This window comes from Colias philodice, chromosome 7, assembly GCF_061535455.1.
Source record: "Colias philodice isolate Cphi_HAF_F1 chromosome 7, ilColPhil1 Martin Lab GWU primary, whole genome shotgun sequence".
NCBI classification, from domain to species: Eukaryota; Metazoa; Arthropoda; class Insecta; order Lepidoptera; family Pieridae; genus Colias; species Colias philodice.
Window position 1 is genome coordinate 6767885 of NC_143092.1, and position 26508 is coordinate 6794392.

The following is a 26508-nucleotide window of genomic DNA, read 5'->3' on the forward strand; positions in this document are numbered from 1 at the left end:
GTTATTATGGTCTAGATCTAAATAGGAACAAAAAGGTGGGTATTTGAGGGACGCGCGAACTTCCTTTAGCAAGTCCAGCTGCGTCAGCAGATGTTTGTGTAATAACGTATAATTTAAAGGGGTTACTGGCTGTACACCAACGGACAATGTTTGGATAAGACGCGCAAAGGTTATGTGGGTTATGATAACGATATTTTTAGCTACATAAGTAATGAGGACTTTAAACTAGTTAAAGAACGCAGTTTCCCTTTAAAACTATAATCGTATCAAAATTTATTCTAATTTAATTTTTGAGTGCAAGAGTATTATACTATCCATCCATCCATCCTTACAAACTTTCACGTTTATTCAGTACATTTAAGCGGTTTTCTGTTATATTATATAGTTAGATATAACCACCTGTATTTCGTCTATGAAAGCGAATTTAAAATAACTATTGGTAATAAACTTTCAATGAAATCAGATTAGTACTGAAAATAAATTAATAGATAGGTACTTTATTATATTTACTTATTTCTTACAAATAGAGAATCATCGTTTTAGAATTTGAATCGAATCTTTTATTTTATTTAACTTCCCACGAGAAATATTCACATTTATGCCTCGAGTTCAAAAGATTAACTCTCGCAAATACGAACTTATATATATATGCTTTCCATTTTCTTTGAACGTAAGTATACCTAAAACCTGTTAGTTACCTTTTCGTTTTCGGGTAAATTATTTATTATTATTGATACTCAATATTCTGGATGCAATTGACTTCAACCAATTACGTAATTTAATATGAATATTATTGCTCTCAACGCAAATCAAACATAAATCATGTTTATTAGTTTAAGTAGACAATATTGTATCCCAAAATGCAAATAAGCATAGTTAGGCGAAAGGTTTTGTTTGCTTAGTCATAATTTATGGAGGCAGAGAGTACACAAGTAAAGCCTTGAAACTAGCTGACCAAATATCAGATCCATATATATCAAGTACTTTGTCTAATATCTTCAATGTACGACCCGAAATAGTACTGTGGAACAATTTAAATTCATCTTCTTTAGCTGTGTTTGAAATAATAGCTACAATTTAGATTAAGTTTATGTTCTTCTTGTGCTACTTTACTATGGCGAAAGCTTTCTATATTCCTTTATATATATGAATAATATTTCTGATAAAGAAAACAAAGATTTCAATTGAATATACAGTACCGGAAGGAAGTTAGCGCGGAAAGTTTATTTTTTTTTAATTATTAATATCTCAAAAAATTGCTCCTTAAATGCTCCATCAGAATCTGTAATTGCTCCACTTCTACAATTATTAGTTTATTTATAATTAATTTAAAAAAAAATCCAAATACTGAAAACTTGATTTACCTATAGAATGAAAAATATTCACTTTTCATAAAAAATTTTTTTGCAAAAAAATTGCTCCCGATTTGCTCTATCAATTACAAAAAAAAAATATTTAATTTTGATAATTTTTACAATAGTTGACTGAAAAACTATGTTTACATAGTAAACTACTGCGCTGTGACGTCATCAATTATTGCTGTTGCGACGCATAAGGGCCATATTTACATGTATCAGCACTGCAGCGATATCTGTAGACCTTAATGTTTATGTTTTCTTATTTATATTATTTACTAGATTTCTGCCCGCCGCTTCGCCCGCGTTTTCAAAGGAAAACCCGCATAGTTCCCGCAAACGATAGCAACTTGACACCGAAAGATGAAACAAGCGACTGAAACACAAATTAATTAAAAATTACTTGAAGTTTTAATAATACGAATAAACGTAATATGCGAGTTTAGGGATGGGTAGGGAAATGTTTATAAACATACCTATGATAAGAATGATTTTTTTAAATACATAATAATATCTGTTTCTTTCAACTTTTGCTAGATGAAACTCAATAATTAATTTATGTAATAAGTAAAATTTTTATGTAAAACCTATTGTCAAAAATAATTCTTTATATAATTATAAAGAATTATTAATTACTAGTGGTCCGCCCCGGCTTCGCCCGTGGTACTTATTTCGCAATAAAAGGTAGCCTATGTCCTTTCTCGGGTATCAAAATATCTCCATACCAAATTTCATGCAAATTGGTTCAGTAGTTTAGGCGTGATTGAGTAACAGACAGACAGACAGAGTTACTTTCGCATTTATAATATTAGTATGGATACTCTAGTGAAAAATTTTCAGGTGATTATATAAAAGTAGGGCTCAATTTTTTTCGCGAACCCTACTTCTAAATAATTACCACTCTTCAATAATTTAAAACTCCTTGACTGAATCCCTTCACACCCTGAAATAAAAAGTGCATAGTTATTAATTTTTCTTATAGTAAACAGAAATTCAAATTCAATTATTAATACCAATTCAATACTTTGATGATGATTTACAGTAGAAATATTTATTAATTGTTCATTATTATTGAATAAAATAGTACTTACACTTGTTATTCAATTGTTGACTCAATCACTATCCATACTAATATTATAAATGCGAAAGTAACTCTGTCTGTCTGTCTGTTACTCAATCACGCCTAAACTACTGAACCAATTTTCATGAAATTTGGTATGGAGATATTTTGATACCCGAGAAAGGACATAGGCTATCTCGAGAAAATGACGCAATCCCGGAAATCCCACGGGAACGGGAACTATGAGGGCTTTTCTTTGACTGCGCGGGCGAAGCCGCGGGCGGAAATCTAGTAAATAATATAAATAAGAAAACATAAACATTAAGGTCTTAATAGATATCGCTGCAGTGCTGATACATGTAAATATGACCCTTATGCGTCGCAACGACAGTAATTGATGACGTCACAGCGCAGTAGTTTACTATGCAAACATAGTTTTTCAGTTAATTATTGTAAAAATTATCAAAATTAAATAATTTTTTTTGTAATTGATAGAGCAAATCGGGAGCAATTTTTTTGCAAAAAAATTTTCTATGAAAAGTGAATATTTTTCATTCTATAGGGAAATCAAGTTTTCAGTATTTGGATTTTTTTTTTAATTTATTATAAATAAACTAATAATTATAGAAGTGGAGCAATTACAGATTCTGATGGAGCATTTAAGGAGCAATTTTTTGAGATATTAATAATTTAAAAAAATAAACTTTCCGCGCTAACTTCCTTCCGGTATATACAGTACCATCGATTTCTGAAAGATTGAAATCGAATAACTGAAAGCTTGAAATCTGTCTTATCATGTTACGTAGGCATCTGTTCATTTACCGAACTGAATTCAAACGCACATACCTACAGAAAATAGAAAATAGTAAGGTCCTTTTTTTTTTTTTTTTTTTTTATAGTGGGGAAAGCTTCCAAAGATACCCACGGCCCCCGGGGAAGGAGCCGTGGGTTATGTCGGATTCTTACCGACTAAAACCCCACTGTGTTCCGTCGAGCCGCTTTAATGATGGGGCCGCGGGTATTTGTTGGAATTCTTCCGCGACCAAATAGTAAGGTCCTATACTTTTTCCATGGAATAATAACAATTACCACTTTACATCCTATAGTCTATACAATAAATATTGAAGAAAGGAAACTTCCAAATTCCACTATTCTATATATTTCGTTAAATCAAATAGAGACTTATTGCATTAGACGAGACATTTTACACATTACGTTAACTGGTTTAGTGATACATACTAAGGGCCCTAAAGTATATCTAAGCGGGAAATATGTGCAATATTTTATGGCAATGTGACACGACCACGCGAAAACAGCCACGGGGGTCAAAACTTCTTAATAATTTATTGGGTTTTGCTTACCGGAATCATTTTTGGGTGACATGTGTGGATACAGCCGTATGCTCCTCTCTGAAACACAAATTCATAAAGCTTAAATTTCATTATTTTATAGCGTTAATATGTTTAGTATTTTTTAAACTTGAAATCTTAAAACCGATTATATGAAAAATGAAAACGTAATTGAATAAAATTGTGCAATTTTTGAGTAAACGTTCTTTTCAAGTTCCAACTTTGAAATAATCGTTGATTTTAGATTCATTGCAGAACAGACTAAAAAATCAACTTTTAAAAATTTATTTCTCAAATGTTTCGAAGAGTAAAAATAAAAAATAAATATGGTTTTTTATAAGTATTATTTTAAAATTACAAGGATGTAATTGTAATTTTTTCTTATTAAAAAAAATTGATATCTATTCTGTAATATTCAAATATGCAAGCACCCCAGATTTAAACCAGAAACAAACAATTCCTCACGTAGAGCATTACAAGAGGAAGGTGAGATAGATCTGAATGTAAATTATTATTTCGTGTCGTAATTTATCTAGTGATGATATTCTTCCTATTGTGATTCAAATTGAAAAGGCCAAAGCTTTTATCCGCAATTAGATACAAAAAGACTTACAATGATAAATACATTAATTTTATGGCATAATGCTCAAGCTTCATTGTTCTTTGACGATTATTACTTCATGAAGTCACGGTGTAAGTAATTAGTATAGCTAATTCACCTATTCAGAACTTTACTCCTATCCATCATAAAGCACAAGCGTAATATTTAAAATCAGATCTTTGTTGTACAACAGTGAAAATAGCATCTGAATTCCAGTTCGTGCAGTAGGTAGCTTTTATTTGACACTTAAAAAAATAATTCATGTTCTGTTTTGATTTTTAATTCATTAAAGTACGTACAGACTTCAGACCAATAACAATTTTAGTATTCTATATAAAAATATGAAGATAAGGCCCGAAAACCACACACTTGTTGCTAAGTTCAACCTGTTGCTATTTGTTTTTGCATTTTCACTAATATAATTATTATTAATGAGTATCTGCAGGATTGTGTAGATGCTCTAGAACGGGAACATTCATACATAATTCCTGACTAAAATGTTTCGAAGTGCCTGCACTTTTAGCTTTTGTTAAAGAAAATTAAAGGCACAACACAATGAAGGTACTGATCAAGATTTGTCTAAGAGATAGATTTAAAAGATTAACCGTAAACTATTTAGGCACTATCTAATTAATATATATGTATATTAGTTAGATAGTGCCTGTACAGTATGTTATACCAACGTTGAAAAAGTTATTTCGTTTATATTACTTTCATGGATGTTCAGCCTCGCAAAATAAAATAAACAGAACAAACTCTGAGACTAAAACATAGATTTTCCTCCTGGGTGTAAATAAAATATGTAAACACGAACACATTGCGGTGTGAGCTTTCTCTATACGCTCCGAGGCAGCGCTAACAGCTCATATTCACCCACTTTTACTGCGCTAAGCTATGTATTGTCTCCTGAACCAGTCTACAATAAGCGCATTAAAACCCCCACTCGTATATTATGCCCTAATCCGTACAAAATCGTACCGTTTTAAACCGTCCCTTTAAATAGGACTTAACATCACGTTTGTATTGTATAGTATTTTAATTAAACGTATTTATATGGTAAAGAGTTGTTGACCTCTCAGTTCTTAAGATACGAACAATGCACGTTTTGCGAATTATCTCAAATTGCTAAGGTTAAGTTGTGGTAACACGATACAAGATTTTAAAGGAAAATACACCAAAATACATGCAGTCTATGGACTAGAGCAACTTCAATTAATAAGTAATAACCATAATATTCACAATAGACTTTACCGTTTCAACGTAACATTTTCTTATTTTTAATTTGAACATACACACAATCTCGTTTGATAAACATCGATACATGAATTAAAAACCTGTATTATTTTCATAATAATTGTTCATTACCCGCGATAGAGTTGTTAGAACAAGTCATTTGCCAGTTAAAAGACAGGTATTCAAATGATATTAGAGCTTTTCAGCGCGCATAAGAATTCACAAGAACATTTTCTCTCCACTAAATATTCATACATTCAAATAGCCCGCGTAGGAGTGACACAAGTGTATTATTAAACTTTCAACTTTAAAGACACAAGAGAGCAACTAAATGTTCAATGGGAAGTGAGAATGTCTGATATTATAAGTATACATCGGGAAATACAAGCGTCTGTTAGCGAGTAAGACGTGACTGCACAAATTACTCGCAACATCTGAATAGCAATGACGGCTGCTATTCTAACAAATGATTTATCTTTATTCTTGTAATATAACACTAATGGTATAGCATATTTCAAATACTATTTTGTGGTGTTGGTTTCGAAGCATTCTCTTTGATAGAAACTTTTTACAACTTAAACTTTTTGTTGCTTCTTTCATTCTGCAATTTTTGTAGTTTAATTTATTAAAATGGAATTACATTTAATTTGTCGCGACGTTTTATAAAATCCCGGAAAACGAAATTGCGCTTGTTCGTTTAGGTGTTTATATTACAATAACCGGAAGCGTTTTTGTTTCTTTATTTCTTTGTTGCCCAGTTTACAACGAAGTGCCATAATATTTCCATTTTTTTATTGTTTGATACTTTTAAAGACGTATTTAATCGCAGTTTTCATTTGGATTTTATGTCATATTGGGCTGGGAATTTTTGTGTCCACATCCACTGTCCTGTCATAATATAACTTGTATCTATGCGTATTTTTTTCTTTTACTAAATCAAAAGTTAAAACAAGTTGGATTTGTAGTTGTAGTGCAGTATATTATGTTCAATCATCTAGGAGTAATACAAAGTAACTATGGCATAAAATTCCCCACCACCTCTCCAACTTTATGCCCCAACAGAGTCCCAATACGTATTAAACTTCCAAGACATTGTCCTAACATAAACCTTAACATACGTTTCGATAGCCGGAACGGTACAAGCAATATAAAACATTTAAACAATTTCGCAATCAATGTAAACTCGTCGACCATTACACGGACAGATTGGGGTGTGCCGCGTGCAGAATGTTTATTGCGACGAAATCAACGGCACGGAAGGGACAAATTGGCCACCATACCGTTTCCGGATTACCTATACCACAGCAGGGTTTGATAGTTCGTAATTTGGCGGTCGCTGTCACCCACAGTGGCCCGTGAAATATTTGGTAGCGACGAGCGCGGAGCCATTTGCATACAATGAGTGTAGAATCGAGGGTGGGACCGAGGGAAAGGCTGTCTTAACGTTTCGGAAGTACCGGTTGAACATCCGATTGTATTGTTCGGTATTGAAATGGTCGATTGCCTTATTTAAGTGTACAGATTTATAGCGTAATACGCAATGTTTTATGGCATGGGTGGTCCCAGGTGATTAAATTCTGTTCTTGTCTGGTTGTCATCATGTTTAAGTATAAATATTAATCATCTACAAAATGGGCGAAAGCTGCGGGTTCTAATGGTACATTCGATATGACGTCTACAAAATTGTTAAATAATAAACTAAGGTAATGTTTGTTAATCATTAACTCTGGTACTTTTCATGTTCATTTGCTTTAAAAAATGTTTCTAATTCTATTAATTTTGAAAGCTTTCTGAGTTTGGGACTAGATGGCGTTGTGTTTAATATGTATAAGTATATTTTACCTACTTCTACAATAATGATATACTATGTCAGACGAGAACATTACACTATATAAAAATTTATTAAAGAATCGTTAAATTCGAAGAAGCATGTAAACTAATAATGAATATTTATAAGGACCGTACCTCATAAAATGTTTAACACTCAAAACCTTCCTAAAATCTTTATCGCAAAGGATTCGAAACTTTATCTTATCTAATGACTGTATTAAAAACCTTTCAAATCAAAATAGAGCCAGACCTCCCTGGCGTTTTATGGACTTTGAATTTAGATTAGTCGCATTAAATTAAGTTGATTATGTTCTTGATTCTGAGCAAAACTCAGTCCAAATAATGTCATAAATTATGAACTGCTTTAAATTTTAATAGCAGCAGAAACAAACACATTTGGCTGATAAGTCATGAATTATTTAAGACAATCCGTTTGCATAACAAATCTTTAAAGAATTATCATTTTATAGAAATTGAAAGTCATTAAGTGTCTAATAGCCTATTTAATTCGGTAAATATGGCACTTTACCTAATTGACTTTTCGCGTAGGTACGTAGTATTTTATTTTTACCTACTAAATATTTACAGACGGACAGACAGACAACGAAGTCTCAGTAATAGGGTCCCATTTTACCCTTTCGATACGGAACCCAAACAAATAGGCTAATTCATACCAGGTATACGCAATTGGACGTCACGTCTACATTGACCTTAAGCAGTTTAAGAACTTGAACTATTGTTACTGTCTCGATCTTACTTCGGGGTAAGTTCGTGCGCAGATGCCAAGTGTGATGAACGTAAGAGCTGTATCGAACCACGAACACCATCGATAGATGCGCAAAACATTTTTAAATAAAATAATAGTCATTATACACTAAATACTGTTACTTTCTCTTGTGAATCAAAGCTATTTCACGACTATAAAATAACATAAACATGTTATTGAGAACGAGATAATATGATAACGTGTATTAAATGTAGCATTTACATATTAATAACGTAACAAACAACCATACAAAAAATGGGCTTGCATATTTGATTGATCACTAAGCCTAACAAATCAAATTTTTATTTTATTTAATTATATAAACGATTTATAAAAACTAGCATGAAAACATAAATTACATATTACATTAAACATATCCGTCTGGTGGAAATATCTTATTACTTAATAAATGCAAACTTCCTGGCCACTTTTATTTATTACATCTTAAGATTTAGGTATATAAAAACGACTTCTAGATAGACAATATTATCTGTAGCTTAAGTAGACATATTTCTGTATTTTGCTCACTCCAATCTTGTACCTAGCCTGGGATAAAATCCGCTTAGTTCGACTCCGCGTAAATAGCTCGGCCATACATTCCAATCCCAGTCACGTTATAGTCGGTTTAACACAGCCTTTAGTTGGGCAGATGTACAGGAATTCGATACTTACACACAATCATTCTGTCAAGCCGTCCGTCCGCGGGAAGCATGTGCCAATCGCCGAATCAAGCACACGCTGAAGCCTTTAAAATTGCTCTTTATACATTCATGGTCATGTTATCTGTACGCGTGTTCAGGGAGTTGATTGAACCGAACGTAATTGCACAGCCGTTTTTGATTTATTCACATTTTTCCGCTTTAGATGATAAACAATTCATGTGCGTAACTCTTGATGTCTTGCGTTATTGTGATTATGATTTAGGTATGTATATAATTTGAATTTTTCAACGTAATTGTTGTCTACGTCTACTTTTGAATATCAATAATTGTTATAAGACCAAAATATAAGAAAAGTAGAGCAAATACAGCACAACAAATGTACCTTTTACCTTTTATAACAGACAATAATAAAATTACTGACAATATTACTAGATTACGATACGATTGCCTATAAGATTTCCCAACGAATATGTTATCTATTACAAAAATGTATTACTATTCTTCTCATTACCTAATTCCTAAATACACATACAAAACTATATTTAAACTTATAGCGTACTTTATACTTATAACGTAATTCTCATTCAATGTAACATTATACAAATAATTGTAACCTTTATAGCTATTGTATTTCGAATCCCAGTTTCATTACCAAAAATTATAGACCATTCCGCCGAACAACATAGAATTACGAAAACAGATAATGATTCCGATCTATAAAATTAAATGATTGGCAAATATTGGCTAGTCGTTATGGCATCCGTATCTGTAGTTTACAAATTATACATCTCTTTAATAGTATATATAGCAATTTGTTAAATTTTAGAAGCAATTTGTTAAAGGTTACGTTTAATTATAAATTTGACTCTACAATTGAAAATGCTATTAACTGATAAAATATAATCACTGTTATTTCGTCCTCAAAATGCAAATAAAAAAATGACTTCTTAAAACCAGTTAAAATGGTTCAGCTTTGATTATATTCAAATCAATGAAATAGTGATACTGTTTCGTTTAAACATAAAAATCTAAGCCACTTAACTAAAGAAACGTGGGAATTGTACTTTAACGACTCTAAAATGAAATCTCCATAACGATATTTATCTGTTTTATGAATGCTATGGGTGAAGAAAACATTAATGTTTGTTCAATATAGCCGTAAAACACCTTTACATATTTATTAACACTATTCGAAGGACAATTATTGTAAATAACTAGCGATTATTTGATTTTCGTGTGCTATAATCAGGAGTTTCATGTGGTAATTGGTCATTACGTTATGAATGCCGTCGCGGAAATGACGTATTATTAAATTTATTAATAGACTAGCTTTCCGCCCGCGACTTTGCCAGCTTAAATTATGAACTAAAATCTTCCTCTTGAGTCACTCTATTTATTAAAAAAACCGCATCAAAATCCGTAGCGTAGTTTTAAAGATTTAAACATACGTACAAAGGGACAGAGAAAGCGACATTGTTTTATAGTATAGACATGTAGTTGATATTCGAAGCAAATATGATTTTTTAAAGTTATTCTTGTTATAAGAAGTTTCACATGGTATCTAATTGAAAATCGATGCCATGCCTGTTGCGGCTTGCGGCTCAGTGGGACACACTTCCATTTTCTTTTATTGCTATTGTTTTCATTATGTAATGACTCATTTTCCGACATGTTGCAGTTCTTTTTCAAATACAGAAAATATACCAATAGATTTTTTTGTATAATAATAATTGTATGTTATAAATTGTATCGACATGTATGATTATTTACTATTTTAGCGTTCTGACCATACTACATAGGTAATTTAATTCATGGTAGAGCTTTAATTAAATAATTTCATGGAAAATCATTTTTCTTTCATCAATGCATACACATGTTATAGCATAGTTATTTTCAGCATATAATCTGGTGAATATAATCTGCTGAAAAGCAAATTATTTCATTTTATAACAAGCTCAGAGATTATTCGACTCTAAATAATCGTAAAAGTTGTTTGATATTTTATGGTGCTTCAGACATTAATGCACAAAACATCATTACTACGTAGTTATAAACTGTTTATATTCACAAGCTGCAATATTCTATAATAACAGTCTCATTAAAGATATAAACCAACGAAATATTTATTTTCTCTTTCATAAACAAGGCAATTGAGAAATCAAGGTTTCAACTTTAACAAAGTTTTAAAAATAGAATATAAAATAAATGTTGATACAATGTACCTACAAGTATCAAAATAAGTCATGAGAATGAGATATTATGGTTTTATAAATTGCCATGAGCATGACGATGCAGAAAATGGAATATTTATAAACAAAACGGTAGTAAGAGCAAGAGTTTGAGAAACGCATTATCGTCACTACTATTTCTTTACACACAGCAGCGGAAAAGGTCACATTAGACAATCCACCACATTGGCAAAGTTGCCAGAAGTGTTAGTAGTCGACCTTATCTGTTTTTCTCTTCAAACCTTCTTCACAGATGCTTTGAAATGCACTTTTATCCTTTCTATATAGACATGACCCTACGTAACGTAAACAGCAACGTAAAAAATGATGGGATGATAAGTTATTATCTCTTCATTTTTTGCAGGAATTTTAGAATATATTTCCCTATTGCATAAGAAGCAATAAGAACGCAAACACCTAAATCGTTTTAAGAATCATTAAATAACCTATATGAAAAAACATGCATTAGTAGATATCAAATGCGCAAAATGTATCCTTGAATTTTTTGCGCAATATTTACGGTCATGGGAAATAAGTGCTTAAATCCTCGTGATAAAGAATCGCTTTATGATTTAGATTGAGGAAATACTTAAACTGAACCCAAGGTCATCAGACAGCTAATGAAGGCAAAAACTGAGGGTCAAGGCACTCCCCAATGATTAAGAATTTGAAACTAAATAATGAACATTTGTATTGTTCTATTATAATCTTTTAAAGAACAATTCAATTGTTAATTAAATTGGTTTACAAAGCGCTACTGAAGTTATTATCTATCTATCTTTGAGTAATATAACTTGCCAATGCATGCCGAATTCAAGAGTCGTTGCTTTGCATTGTGACATATCACATAACATAAACTAAAACTGAAACATTCTGCATTCAGCTAAACTTCTTATCCTGCCTCTGAATCACCATGACTTCATTAAAAAAACAACAGCGAAACAATTTGTCAAGTCAATGTAGACCTATTAATAGTATTCAATATACATATTATACACAAATATACTCACCGTAACATTTATAATATTATATTAAGTCTACGGATTTTTAAAAACCTACTTATTTACATTGATTATAATCTTTTAAATACTCAATTGTTATGAACTACATACCGTCAACGACGATACTAATAATTATTATTACCAAGTACCAACACCTTATTAAAGTTCATTATTATGGTTAGCTTTAAAGTCAACACTTAATTTAAATAATTTTACGCACAATCTACCTTAACAGGTAAATCATAATGACCAAAATCCTTTGAGCCGTAATTCAAAGGCCTCTTTCAAAGTTGTGGACGGCGTGTGGTGTGGAAACTGGGCAATTGTTAAGCTTCCATGAATGGAAAGAAAAAAACGAACATTATGATTTTTATTGTGAGCGGAACGAGATATTGCTTTGAGGACAAACTCGCTATACAAAACTCGACCAGCCTCACATGGACTGCCGTGAACTACAAAATTTAACCTTCGACTAAATGACTCTTGTTCGTATAAAGTGGTTTCAATTATTGCGAGTATATTGGGTGAATTTCACAAGAGCTTTCAGAGCAATTTTAAACTAAATGGAAAATGAAAATGCACTCCACGTTTCTAACACAACGCAAATAATAATAGCGAAGTTTTCACTGCTGGTGACAATGAGCTTCTTTCTTTTTCATAAACAAAGGACACGCCTTTAGCTAAACTTTACCACGAAAGTACCTACTACCGGGATACTTGTTTAGAAACAACGCTGTGTTTATTAATTATTATATTTTTATGGGCATGATACTATGAACATTTTAAATACTTACAAAATTCAATTATAGATAGGTATACTAAGCGGTAACAATATGTAAGGAAATTTATAACTGCCTAGCCGTAGCAATCCTCAGTTACATCTTTGGGAATGTTATATTATAGAAATTAATATAGTATACAACATACAGATTACAGACCTTTAACAGGCAATATAGGTCTGCGTAATTTGGTGCGGCGCTACTCAATTCTTTTACAATCTACAAGCTCATTGTGAAAACCGGTTTGAAAGAATCCGCCTTGCGTCAACCACGCGTAAATATTTCATTAATTGATGACATGCGGAAGACCAAAAAGCATGTTAGAAATCGTACTGGTTTAACATTTAGATGCAAAATTCCAATCAGCCAAAATATATGGTTGAAAGTTACCATAACGGGTTTAAAATTCATAGGCTAAAGTGTTTTTAATCATCGAGTCAGATAATTTGGTTAATAGATTAATAAGGCGTTTAACAAAGTTAAAATTAATTTTATAATCGTTTGTCGTACGTTAGTAAACTTGTTTTACATTCTTGAGATATTAATATTCTTTAACAAGAAACACTTTGTTAAAGATGATAATATCAAGGTGCTATTGGCACTTACTAAATTTTAATATCAGTATAGACTTATTTGTAATTCATACCGTTACAAAGGTAATATAAAAATATTTCCTTTGCAGTTTTAATATAACGAGAAAAATTGTATCTGTATTAATAAATTTCTATAAAATATAAAGAATCGAGCCACTCAACGATATCATGGAGATTTCATTGGGGAAATATCGCAATAACATTATAGGAGAACGCCGGTGGATATTAATAAGCAGTCAAGTACGTATCATAACAGGTAATTAAGGGTTCCGTAAGAAAAATAAAACTACAAGTAGGATGTTTTCAATTTTTCATTTTATTTAAGTATTTGATTATAATAATAAATGTGCTCACTAACGAAGATCGAATTTTATTTAATAATAGCTAAACATTAAATATACAAAACATTACAAGGAATTAGAATTGATATCTGATAACTGATAAGGCTAGGCTTAAAGTAGTAGAGGTACCTCTGCTTATTTATATTTTATACTTGAAGCATTACAAAACCTTCAAACAATCGTATTACATTTTTTATTCGTAGGTACAGTCCGTACCTACGAATACCTACAAAGAAAAAATCAGTTATACGCAACAACCACACCACATAAATCTACAAATATATCCGACATAATGATTATGCCGATGTTCTAAAAAAATATATTTCAAGGATAGCAACTACAAGCTCGCAGTCTCTTGCCAAGATCAGATGATTGTTTTTGACAAAAAATAGCCTTGACGAAAATTTAATAATTATTATAGTTGAGCCAATTTAATAGGCAACATTTGACGTCTATCAATTTTATCTTTGAAGAGAGGTAACCTGCTTAAAAACATCGATTAAAGTGAATTAATCGATACTGACTTGAAACATTTGTCAATCGAACTTGAAACACATTTTTTAATATAAGATGATTTTTATTCAGAAGTAACCAATGCATTCGATTCTAGATGTCAGATTTCGATTTTTAGAGTAACGTCACAGTATTACCACAGTATTACCATTATTTCCTACAGTAAGGAATCGCCTTTGATGTCGCGCGATGCCGCCGCCAGCGTAGGTAATGACGCTGCCACACGAAAATACGCTAGGGTTGCAACAAATGGGAAATAAAACAATTGTGATTATTAATACTTAGTATTAATATTATGATGAAATCTTTATTCATATGTACATTCAAAATAATTGCGATTATTAAATCTGATGTAATTATTTGTTCATAAATATATAATTACAGATATTGTACTGCTAAATATTATTTACGTGGACACTTTATTTTTGGATGTTCTTAATTGTATATTATAACATTTAACTAAGTAATGCATTCGTATTGGGATGTACAATCTGATTAGAAAATAATGAGGACAACATATATTATATACATAGCTTTGATTTAAATTCAACAGATACAATTAATACAATCTTTCTGAAATATTGTTTCCTTCTGGAATTCAAAGTAGATTTACATCCGTAAACCGAACAGTTTGTGCGCGCCATAATAGAATATGTAAGTACCTATGTATAATAAAATTATTACACAAAAAATACGACTGCGTCATCCTTTCGCGCTAGGTAAAGCAAACTAAGCGTGTTTGCTTTACGCGGCCCGCGTCGCCCGACCCCCGCCAGTTCCCCTCCGTTTCTCTGCACAAGTACATTCGTCGCACTACTGTAGGAAATAATGGTAATACTGTGGTATTACCATTATTTCCTACAGTAAGGAATCGCCTTTGATGTCGCGCGATGCCGCCGCCAGCGTAGGTAATTACGCTGCCACACGAAAATACGCTAGGGTTGCAACGAATGGGAAATAAAACAATTGTGATTATTAACCCCTTATTGCATGAATTATTAAGGAGATGAAATAAAAATTATTTTTTTGCAAAAAAGTGTTTATTAGACCTTACATTATGAGATTAAATTGAGAAAAAAAATTATTTACTTATATTATAGAAAATATGAGACGGCGCCATATATGGACTCGTATGCAGTGTTTGTTGTATTTTTTCTGTCATATATGGCTTCGTATGCAATTAGAAAAAAGTAACTAAATAATTAAATAAAAATATATTCCGGACTAATTTCACACACATGGTTGCTAAGCCCCAAACTAAACTTAGGCTTGTATCCTGAATGCTAAGTCAACTGATATACTACATAATATATTTTACATAAATCCTATCCTACTAATATTATAAATGCGAAAGTTTGTGAGGGTGGATGTATGTGTATGTGTTTGTTTGTTACTCTTTCACGCAAATACTACTGAACCGACTTTAATGAAATTTAGCACACATAATATAGAGCGGTAACTTGGACTAACACATAGGATAGGTTTTATCCCGGAAATCCCACGGGAACGGGAACTATGCGGGGTTTTCTTTGAGAGAGCGGGCGAGGCTGCGGGCGAAATGTTAGTACTTTATATGGATACCTGAATAACACCCAGAATCACAGCCAAATTATACTTCGTGAAATTGCTTAAAACAATTACGTTTGTCATTAAAACATAAAAATACGTTATGTTTTTCACATAACGTGAAGGAACGAAATTGGAACAATATAGGCATAGCTGACGGGTGTTCTTCTTCCAAATTGGGTAATGACTAATCCCATCAGATCGTACAGAATCAAAGTGAAAATCTAGATGTCTTGCAGGAGTTTTTCGTAGCTTTTTTGCGGCAATTGGCGAGTCAGGAATCCTGAGGAGACGCGAGAGATGCCGATGTACCTAAGTTTTTGAGAGACGACCACGTCTTTTGATAATAAGAGCTTTCCCTGACTTCCGCATTTGCTCTGAAACGGCTAATTAAAAATCATACAGTGGCATATAGCATGAGTCTGTATTTATTGATGATGATATGATATTTACATGCTTAGCAGTGAGATAAAAGTGTCCAGGATCGATACTGGAACAATCAGTGAAAGTATCCTTGAATGCATACCAAGCCACATATGACATAATATATTTTGGACGGAATGCATACGAAGCCAAATATGAAAGATTTGGAAAAGTTCAAGAAAAACATGATTAAAACAAAAAAACAACCAAACCAAATGTTTTACCTTATTTTAGAAAGACTAAAGAATGAAGTAATATTTTTTTCCATGGCTTTACTCAACTTTTTGATATTGAAATCTTAATTTGAAAATCACGGTTTTTTCCGCGCACCCAAACCGTCGCACGCGCTAGACTAAATCTCTAATATATCTGATGGATATTATTTACACTGTATACATTAATTACATTCCAATTCTCGATGAAATGCTGTTTAAGTTGTAAGGTAGTTTTTTTAGATATTGTTTATGGTTAGCCTATAATAAATTCATGAACTTCGTCGTCCATATATGGCTTTGTATGCGGTAAGGGGTTAATATTATGATGAAATCTTTATTCATATGTACATTCAAAATAATTGCGATTATTAAATCTGATGTAATTATTTGTTCATAAATATATAATTACAGATATTGCACTGCTAAATATTATTTACGTGGACACTTTATTTTTGGATGTTCTTAATTGTATATTATAACATTTACCTAAGTAATGCATTCGCATTGGGATGTACAATCTGATTAGAAAATAATGAGGACAACATATACATAGCTTTGATTTTAATTCAACAGATAAAATTAATACAATCTTACTGAAATATTGTTTCCTTCTGGGATTTCAATGTAGATTTACATCCGTAAGCCGAACAGTTTGTGCGCGCCATAATAGAATATGTAAGTACCTATGTATAATAAAATTATTACACAAAAAATACGACTGCGTCATCCTTTCGCGCTAGGTAAAGCAAACTAAGCGTGTTTGCTTTACGCGGCCCGCGTCGCCCGACCCCCGCCAGTTCCCCTCCGTTTCTCTGCACAAGTACATTCGTCGCACTACTGTAGGAAATAATGGTAATACATGGTAATACTGTGGTAACGTCTCTGGTATTTAAAAAGAAAAAAGGTTTATTGACACAAAATTGTAGCGACGTCAGTTCTTTAATTCAGAAATTGTTTATTATATTTAGAATGGTTTATCAGTAAAATGAAATCTTAAAATTACTTGTATCGGTCATTATTATTATAAATATGTAATCGTATTTGAAAAAAGTTAAGCAAATGTGCAGTTCTAACAAAACGAAATATCATGTTATTCAATGTCGTCGTTACTAGGTTACATTGTTGAATTTTGTTGAACTGTCAAATGTTGCCTATTAAAATGGCTCTACTATAGTATTGTGATCTTGACGGTCAAGACGAACCTTAACATTTATTTTCAAGAAAATTTTAAATATTCATTTTACTAGAAGGAAATTCTGGATTTTTAGGTAAAATAAAACGCCATTGAGATCTTCACAAATCGTGTATTAAATCCAATTATAATACAATTCGTGCATTATATAAATACCTGCAATCGAGGTTACAAAATTCCCACGCGGCAAGGGTTTACGGTTAAGAATATTCCTATAAATTAAACCTGCCAAAGGAATATAATGAGTTATTTTCACAGGCTGAGCGACTGCCGATTTCATAACTAATAAATACTTCAAATCCGCTAACCGCAGAGAAGCTGATATTGTGGTAGGAATGAAGGCATGGACACAGTAAATATAACACGAGCAGTAAAGCAACTAAGCCTTGTTGCAGGTAGTTTCCATACTGTTCGTAATCTGTTTACTGTGGCGTGGAGCTGTAAATCTGTCATCGACCAAATTACAAGCGAGTTAACTTCATGCAAGTGTTTGAATAGAAACGGTGCGTGCTGCGCTCATGCAAAGTTAAATACATTTGCCGTTCGAAATGTGTCGATGAATTTATGACCAAAATCGCCTAACAAAGCAAATCACGCTACACTTCACCTATTGTATTATTTTATGGTTATTTTGGAAGCTGATTAGTCACAGCATATACGAATCCAAATCTAGATAAATACACGAAGTAGCATACATTATATGAAACCATTATGAAACAGAAATTTATATTTCTATTTGTAGATAACATTTCCAGTAAAATTGCCATTTATTCCCCCTTCCTTCATATTTTCATATCACACTAGAAAGAGAGCTTAAAAGGTAAATATCAAACACTATCGACCCGCCCCGGCTTCGCACGGGTGCAATGCTGATACTAAATACACTACAGAAAAATTTTGAACGTTGTATAGGTATAAAAATATAGCGGCCCGCTCCGGCATCGCACGGGTATAAAATAAAATAGGTACATAGCCGGGCGGCCGCAAACGTTATGCCGGGTCCAGACTGGTGAAACGTAACATGCAATGTAACATGCAATGAAAGAATTCACCGTCCACATTGCTGCAATGTATCATGAAAGGTAACACACTTTGTAACAATTTCTCATAGTTTGGACGTCTTGCGCGCGCGAATTGTGCATTACACGCGCATGCTACGAGCATTACAAGCCGCGCGCGGAGCGATCCGAAATTTGTCGGTTTTTCGACGAACACAAAGGGGCGCGTTGTGTGCGCGGAGCAGCCAATGTGGACGGTCGTTTGAGAACGCAACGAACATGGAGGACGAGACTGCGTGGAATGAGCAAAAGAAAGGGTCTTCGGCGTGTTTTCATGAGTTGATGTATTATTAATAATGAAGTACTGATAATCGTCATAGCAAGAACGTGGTCTTCGGACTCCATGCTTCGTGTGATCTACCGGTTTGACGCGCACGAAAAAAAAGTGTATCGAAGGGCCGTGTTCGCGGCAGAATGGTGGAAACAGACGAACGCGGGATGTTCGTAGTGAATGCGCGTTATGAGCGCGCTATGCGTCCACACCAGCAGCGAACATGCAATGAAAGGCAGAATGTTACATTGCATGTTACGTTTCACCAGTCTGGACCCGGCATTACGTCCCGCAATTTTTAAATCTGTAATATCTTCGAAAATATTCACTTAAATCATGCGGTGTAAAGGGCCATATAGATCTATATTAAATGAACAATGTATCCATGGTAATTAATTGCTTAAGGATTAATGCTGTATTGGTTAAAATCGCTTCGAAAATTAGCCATTATTTGTCGTAAAAAGTAAATGACAAAAAAATGTTATTGTGGGTTATCCATTAGAGATAGACATATACCATCGCGGACTTTTCTATAGACCTTTTCAATGTGTATAATACTTAGTACATTATTTTGATAAAACTCGTAGGGTTCAGCCTGCGTTTCCAATGTAAGCGGAATAAATGTAATTTTTTACGACATCACATTAGAAACCTCAAAAATAACAGTACTTCTCCACTATTTAATGGATCTTATTATACATATAAACCTTCCTCTTGAATCACTCTATCTATTAAAAAAAACCGCATCAAAATCCGTTGCGTAGTTTCAAAGATTTAAGCGTACAAAGGGACATAGGGACATAGGGACAGGGAAAGCGACTTTGTTTTATACTATGTAGTGATTAAACAACCAGGTTTCTATATCCAGAAGAATAAATTATCTCGTACTCGGAAATACACTTCGCGTCGACTCATTTCATTTTACCCAGTATCGCTTGGATGCTGATAACATCATTTTATGTCATTTCGCACCTACCCAACCAACAATTTACATGTAAATTAAAATCTCTTTAAACTCTAAAGTATCGCCATCAAAACAACTGTCAAAAAATGCCAATTCACTCTTCCAAATGGCTATTTAAATACCGCTACTGAAGATCAGAAGTCAATTATAATTTAGCGCTATTTCTTCAAAGCACCTTTTAAACGAAATCAAGTACGTAGTTAAAAGATTATGAGATGCGAATACTTCCCGTACAGCAAATTGAGGTTCACACACTATCTAAATACATAATCATGTGGTAATGTGAATATTTTGCAGGAACCTATTACAACGCAGCTGATCTTACATCAAGTATTGCTACAAAATTAGTAGACTTTTATTACCACCGATCCAATTACAGGCTTCATGATTGTGTCTAATTTTCTTAAACTTAATACCAATATAAATCATAATTCTGATTCTATCGATCAAGATATAAAATGTAACTTATAGTCGCTACACTAATTACGTATTTATTAATTCCTGTTATTGGTTTCTTTTCTTTACAATGTTGAGGTAAGAGCATTTTACTTTACCGATAAGTTCAAATTATCAAATAGACAACATTTTTATTATCTTTCGCAAAACTTAAAGAACAAATAGTTTTGTATTCTATGTTTAATTATAACATATTATAACATCTGATATAAATTCAAAATATTTAAAACCATTTCGAATGAATTTTACGGTCAGCTTTATTGGCTTTATCACTGTTTCGATCACTATACCTAAATACATCATTTAAAATGGTTCAAGTTTAACATCAAGTTTTAAATAAAACAAAACATAAAAGCACTAAATGTTATGGATTTTATTTCATTGGTTTTAAATTAACCTTTGCATCAGGATTAGTAAATTTGATGAGTAAAGTATCGAAATATTATATCTACAAATTAAATCATAGTTTCTGGTGTAACCTTCACGATCACTTAGCTAAACTGGTCTATTAAAAGTGTTAGATATAGGTAAATGATTTAAGATTTACCAATATCCTTTCACATTTAGTTAGGCAGTTTTCATCAAGGGAATTCGATGGAATGGGTGGTTGGTATGCTATATCGTCGACATCACTATATTAGTTCTTAACTGCTTTAAGAAATTTTTACTGATTTGTCGGAGGATGCCATTACCTAAAATTCTTAGTCTAATAAATGTTGTTTGATAATTGGACTGACTCGTAGTTATGTTATAGCATTTGCATGTGCATCTATATGCTTCGAAAAACACCTAAGATCGAATTTATATTCGCATTTTGTCAATCTCAATAACTGAAACTTCCATAATCTTCTTATTAAAGAGCCAATATGTAAGTAGAATTCTTTATTCACTATTATAAAGAAATCGAATAGTTTTTTTTTTACTTTTTAAAATCGGCGTTTGCAATAAAACTTCAATGGTTATTAAAACGAAAGCAAAGCGAACAGAATGACATACAATTCCAAATAAGATGAGGTCATATGCCTAGACATAGACAAGACAAAAGACAATGCATATAAAAGTTATCCTCAACAGACATCAAGGCGCCAAGCCTACAGACTCCGAATTCCTGTTCTGACATTTGGAGTGCTGTTTTGAAAGTGCCTTCTAAAGTTTATGGTAAACGAAAGGCTTGTGTAATATCTACTATTCAAAGAATTCGTGTATTTGAACGAATCTAAATATACGTTTGGTCTATGAAATATTTTATTTTAAAATTTATTACATTTCGTACCTACATCACATTAGCATTGAATTCTTAGAAACGTTCGTATGAAAAGTGATTAAAAGCCAGGGTATTCATTAATGTAGCATACGAAATATATATATTTACCTGTGAAACTGCTCTGCTTAAATTTAATCCTCGTTAGATTTAAGTAAATTTTGCTAAAAGTATAAATGTTGTTCATAAAATCATAATACGTATTATTCTACAATAAAACGTTACTCTATGTACAAAGATTGTTTGAAGATCGTCGATCTCGTTTAGAAAGTTCAAACACAACCTATAAGGATGTGCTTATAAATTATATTATGCCAATCCCATCAGATTTATACAGTTTTATCAATCAAAATATTCCAATGTCGCTCTACAGTTCGCAATCCGGGCTGGCTCATATATCACTGCCTAGATAGAACTCTCGATAAGTGATTTTCAATACAAACAATGTTTTATTTATAAGTAAATCCCCATTTTGTTCCGATTGTTTTATTGTTGACCTATCATGCTTTTACAGATTGTGATAAAGCAGTTCATTAAGGTCTTACTTCTAGTTTCTGGTTACCACTTAATAAATTACGAATTCCTATTTTCATAATATCGGAATGAACGTTTATTTTACAAATTATAAATACCTACTTATTATAAATTCTTCATATACCTTTACAAACTGGGTATAAGCAACATTATATTTTGCTTATTACGAATAACATATTAACATTTAATACGAAACTTGCAAATTCTTTAACATGCCTATTTATAGATCAAATTTCGAAAGGCTTGATATATTATGCAGTATGCACTACTGTAGAACGGGCAGTAACATTATAGTCATTAATATTTTAAATAACCTAGAAATTTATAGTCTAAAATGTAATTAGACCGAAAATATATCGATAACACATTGAATATAGTAGAAAATGCAAAAAATATTTTATAACCGCCACAAAAAATAAGAATAAAACTTTAGAGTGACATCTAACTGTCAACAGCTCTAGTATTGGCGGTTTGCTATTTTTACGATGTGAAATGTTACAAAAATGTTTTCTATAAATGAAAATATTTTGGCAAGTATATTGAGCTTTTATACTTCACGTCATTGCAAGACTTGCTCTATCACAGATTAATCAATAAAAATAGTTTGTTTTAATGCGTTGAAGTATTATAGCATTCCTGCTATTATGTTGAAATGTGATTAATAGGACAAAAAATTATAAATTAAAGCAAAATACCGAACACAGCCATTGAGGCCGCTAAGACCGCAGTATCGCTTACAACGGTAATAGGGTTGATCATGAGCGAATGAAATATGTCCACCATTTAAATTGTAATCTATCGAGATAGTAATGTAAAACAAATTCATTATTACTAAGTAAGGAATTAAATTGAATAAATTATGTCGATTAAATTTTGAAATCGTATCTTCACGCATGATTTTTCAAACCCTATTTAAGTATTATTTATTTAAATGAATATAATCTCAATCCTTTACCAATTTAATCTTAAAATAGCTATACCAATGGCTTTTAGATTTAATTGGCAAACTTTCCGATTTACAGCTTCAATTATTTAACATTGTATGTAACTTACTTACTTGAATCAATTTGTATACAACTTTCCCTTTATCTTGTATAACATTCCCCAGAGTACTAAGTTTTCAGAACTTTGTAACTATGAAGAGACAACCCTACTTACAATCTAAGATGATCAAGTTACACTTGTTGCGGTCTGAAAGTCGATAAAAAAATTGCGCTTTGCCCTTGTAATTTTCCGTAACTGTGCTTTAAGTAATTGATACGGCTTTTTGAGTGCTTTTCTTCAATTAAATTTATAAAAAGAATACCATCTATAGTAACTGAAGCTTAAAAGACAATTAAGAATCGTTTAAAAAAGATAAATGGCTCGTTAATGGATGCATTCCTTAGTTATTGGGTATAAGAACAAAGTATACAATTCTAGTAAAAGACAATAAATGTTCTTTACTTTAATTCTTGCTGATTTATATACATTTATATTTTTGCTTGAATTGCTACACGTGTAACCTATTTACAGTTTTAAATGACAAGTTATTGCTGGTGTTCTGAATTATTCAATTACGACTCTTCCAAGTTTATAATCCTACTTTTCTCGACAAACCAAACAAGACGGTTTGAAAACTTTACGAACTGCGCTTTTACGAGTATGGGAAGTTGAATGGAGAATATATTTTGTTTATCTTTGAGCGTATTAAAAACGTTAAAAGATTTATGTATCGGTATCGTTATATAGTTGAATGTACGTGAAAAAGGGATTATTGCAGATTTCTTGTACATATCAGCTGTGCATTTAATGTCAACCAGACAGAAACATGTTAAAAAACCGCACAGTTATTCGATCGTCGCTCCTCGAGTTACAAGAGGTAAAGTAAAAAATAACCAGCCATATCCCGTATCAGCTGTATATTGATTAGTCACTTTGTTATGTCTATAATACTAATTAAATATGTAGAAAGCTATCCTGCTTTATGTTTTTCTTAGCTTTCATCCTGGTACAACTGGAGCGAGCGACTATTTACACATTTAACATTTTACTTAAATTATACAAGCATTAAAAAATTTTGTAATCCAATTTTGTTTTGACGTACATTTACTTATAAAATCGATAATGAAGAATCGTATATATTTCTTTAAAATTAATTTATTTCTATTCATATTTGGTTTGTAGAATATATTGATAAGTTTAAGTTTGTCGTAGTACTTACCGGACTTCCTGTATAATATAATCTAAACAATCCTTACAGTTAAGCACGGGTTTCGTACATAGGTAAGTCCCAAATATACATAAACTAACAGACTATTATATTGAAAATGTTGTATAAAGCCAGGATTTCAGGGTTTATATTATTGTTTAATATAACACTCATACCACTAGATGAGCCGCAAGAACAAAATAATTTTGAACCTTATACAATAATTTTTTTTTTTTTTTTCATTTCAGGTATGCGGCATACCTGCTTACCGTATGCCTCATAAAAGAAGTTTCTTGTTACATTATTATTTCTTCTAGTAATAATATAAAATATCACTCAAATATTCAACCTACCTATAAAAATTGATTCATTTGATCAGACTTGAAAAGACATTATTAGGTAATGATTTTACAAACACCACGAATAGTCGTGATCCTACGCGATCACAATAGCGAGAGTTCTATTGCTCACGCTATTTTTATTTATAGACGTTATCTTGTTACTTCAACATGTTTCATAAAAATTAGATCACTTCATAATACACAATAGATATTATATTGAGAAATTAACGCCACAATGACGTAAAAATAAAGTGCAGTTTCGAAATAGGCCTCTCGGATAGAATATTATACTTACTCTCTTTAAAATGACAGTACCTACGTAGTCTGACGTAGATATGGATATAAAATATGTAGTTTACATCTTGATAATAACACGTGTACTCAATAATTACATTGTACATATAATAAGATCATGTTTTTTTTATTATCAAATAATATTTATATATGAAGTTAGTTCTATTAATATAAATTACTTGCCAGGTGTACCTCAGTAGCTACTCGATTTATTATTATGAACAAGATATTGATATATACTTCCCCTTTTTGTATTCCTCACATGCCCCAACATTCAAGTAACCTTTAAATTTACCTTACAAGATTAATCAGCTCCGTCGAAACTCTGAAGTGCATTTCAATCAATGTTCAAAATAAACGGTGCTTAGTATTCTCAATGCATTTTGGCAACTCTGCAAGTTGTAAACTGATGTTGCCTGTTACGTTTTCCTAAATAGAGATAGAGAGAGAAGATTGAGATTCAAATAGGACCTTAGAAAATACAGTACGATTTATTAATAGCCAAGTGGATATAATTTGCTTACCACGAAGAAAGCTGATCAACAATAAGTATAACAAATCACGACGCTCTATCCTCAGATAATATTTATTAAGAAATATTTTCATATCTATCAATTCATAGAAAAATTGAAAAAGTCAATATTTAGCACAAGAATCGACATATTTGTAGCGAAAGACTAAGTAAAGGTTGTTAAAATCGAAAATCTGGCAATACTATTCGCAACATAAGTACATAATATTTGTAATTACTCCACTGAGCTAGCAAAACTTTAGATTACTCGCTAGTAGTTTAGTAGTTCATTTGTGTTGCAACATTTGTTATTCTAATTGTGCAGATTTATTGGAGTAATATAATTCATACAAATGAATGTTGTTATATATACAATCATACCTTTTATATACGAATATTACGAATCTACATACGTTATCAAATATTTGAAACATAGGTATAATTCAATAAAACGCCTCAGGCATAAATGCAACAAACATTTACGTGCGTAAAATCTGTACAAATCTATGTTATTGTTAATTACACACAATTATACATTAATAATATGTGATAATATCGTTTCATGTTACGGATGCAATCACTTCACAAATGAAATGACACGTGACAAGCAGAACACGGTAGTCGTTTCATTAAATAACATCAACAATTGATTGAAAAACATATTGAAGTTAATCCTTTAGGCGGGGTTCGTTGACCCCGTTCAGGATGTGCACACAGACAAAACGATGCACAAAAGCGTGTCACCGTATCACAATACACAATTTCTGTCTCGTGAGTCTTGCTCTGAATTGTGACCGCAAGTTTCATATGTCACGTATTGCAGTAAGTACACCTTATTGTGAAAGGTCCTTTACTTCTCGTCTGCGGAAAAGGAAGATCAATTGTTACACTCCATCCGTGTTATGTGTATGTAGTGTTGT

At 32.0% G+C, this 26508-nt stretch overlaps 1 protein-coding gene across 1 annotated transcript in view; it reads right to left on the reverse strand.

Moving 5' to 3' along the window:
* ASPP (Ankyrin-repeat, SH3-domain, and Proline-rich-region containing Protein) overlaps window positions 1-26508 on the reverse strand; it is a 215893-nt gene that overhangs the window by 167010 nt on the left and 22375 nt on the right. Inside the window, exon 2 of the mRNA XM_089697393.1 lies at window positions 3777-3824. Coding sequence (XP_089553519.1) covers window positions 3777-3785 — 9 coding nt within the window. The 5' untranslated portion in view covers window positions 3786-3824. The remainder of the gene's footprint in view (window positions 1-3776; window positions 3825-26508) is intronic.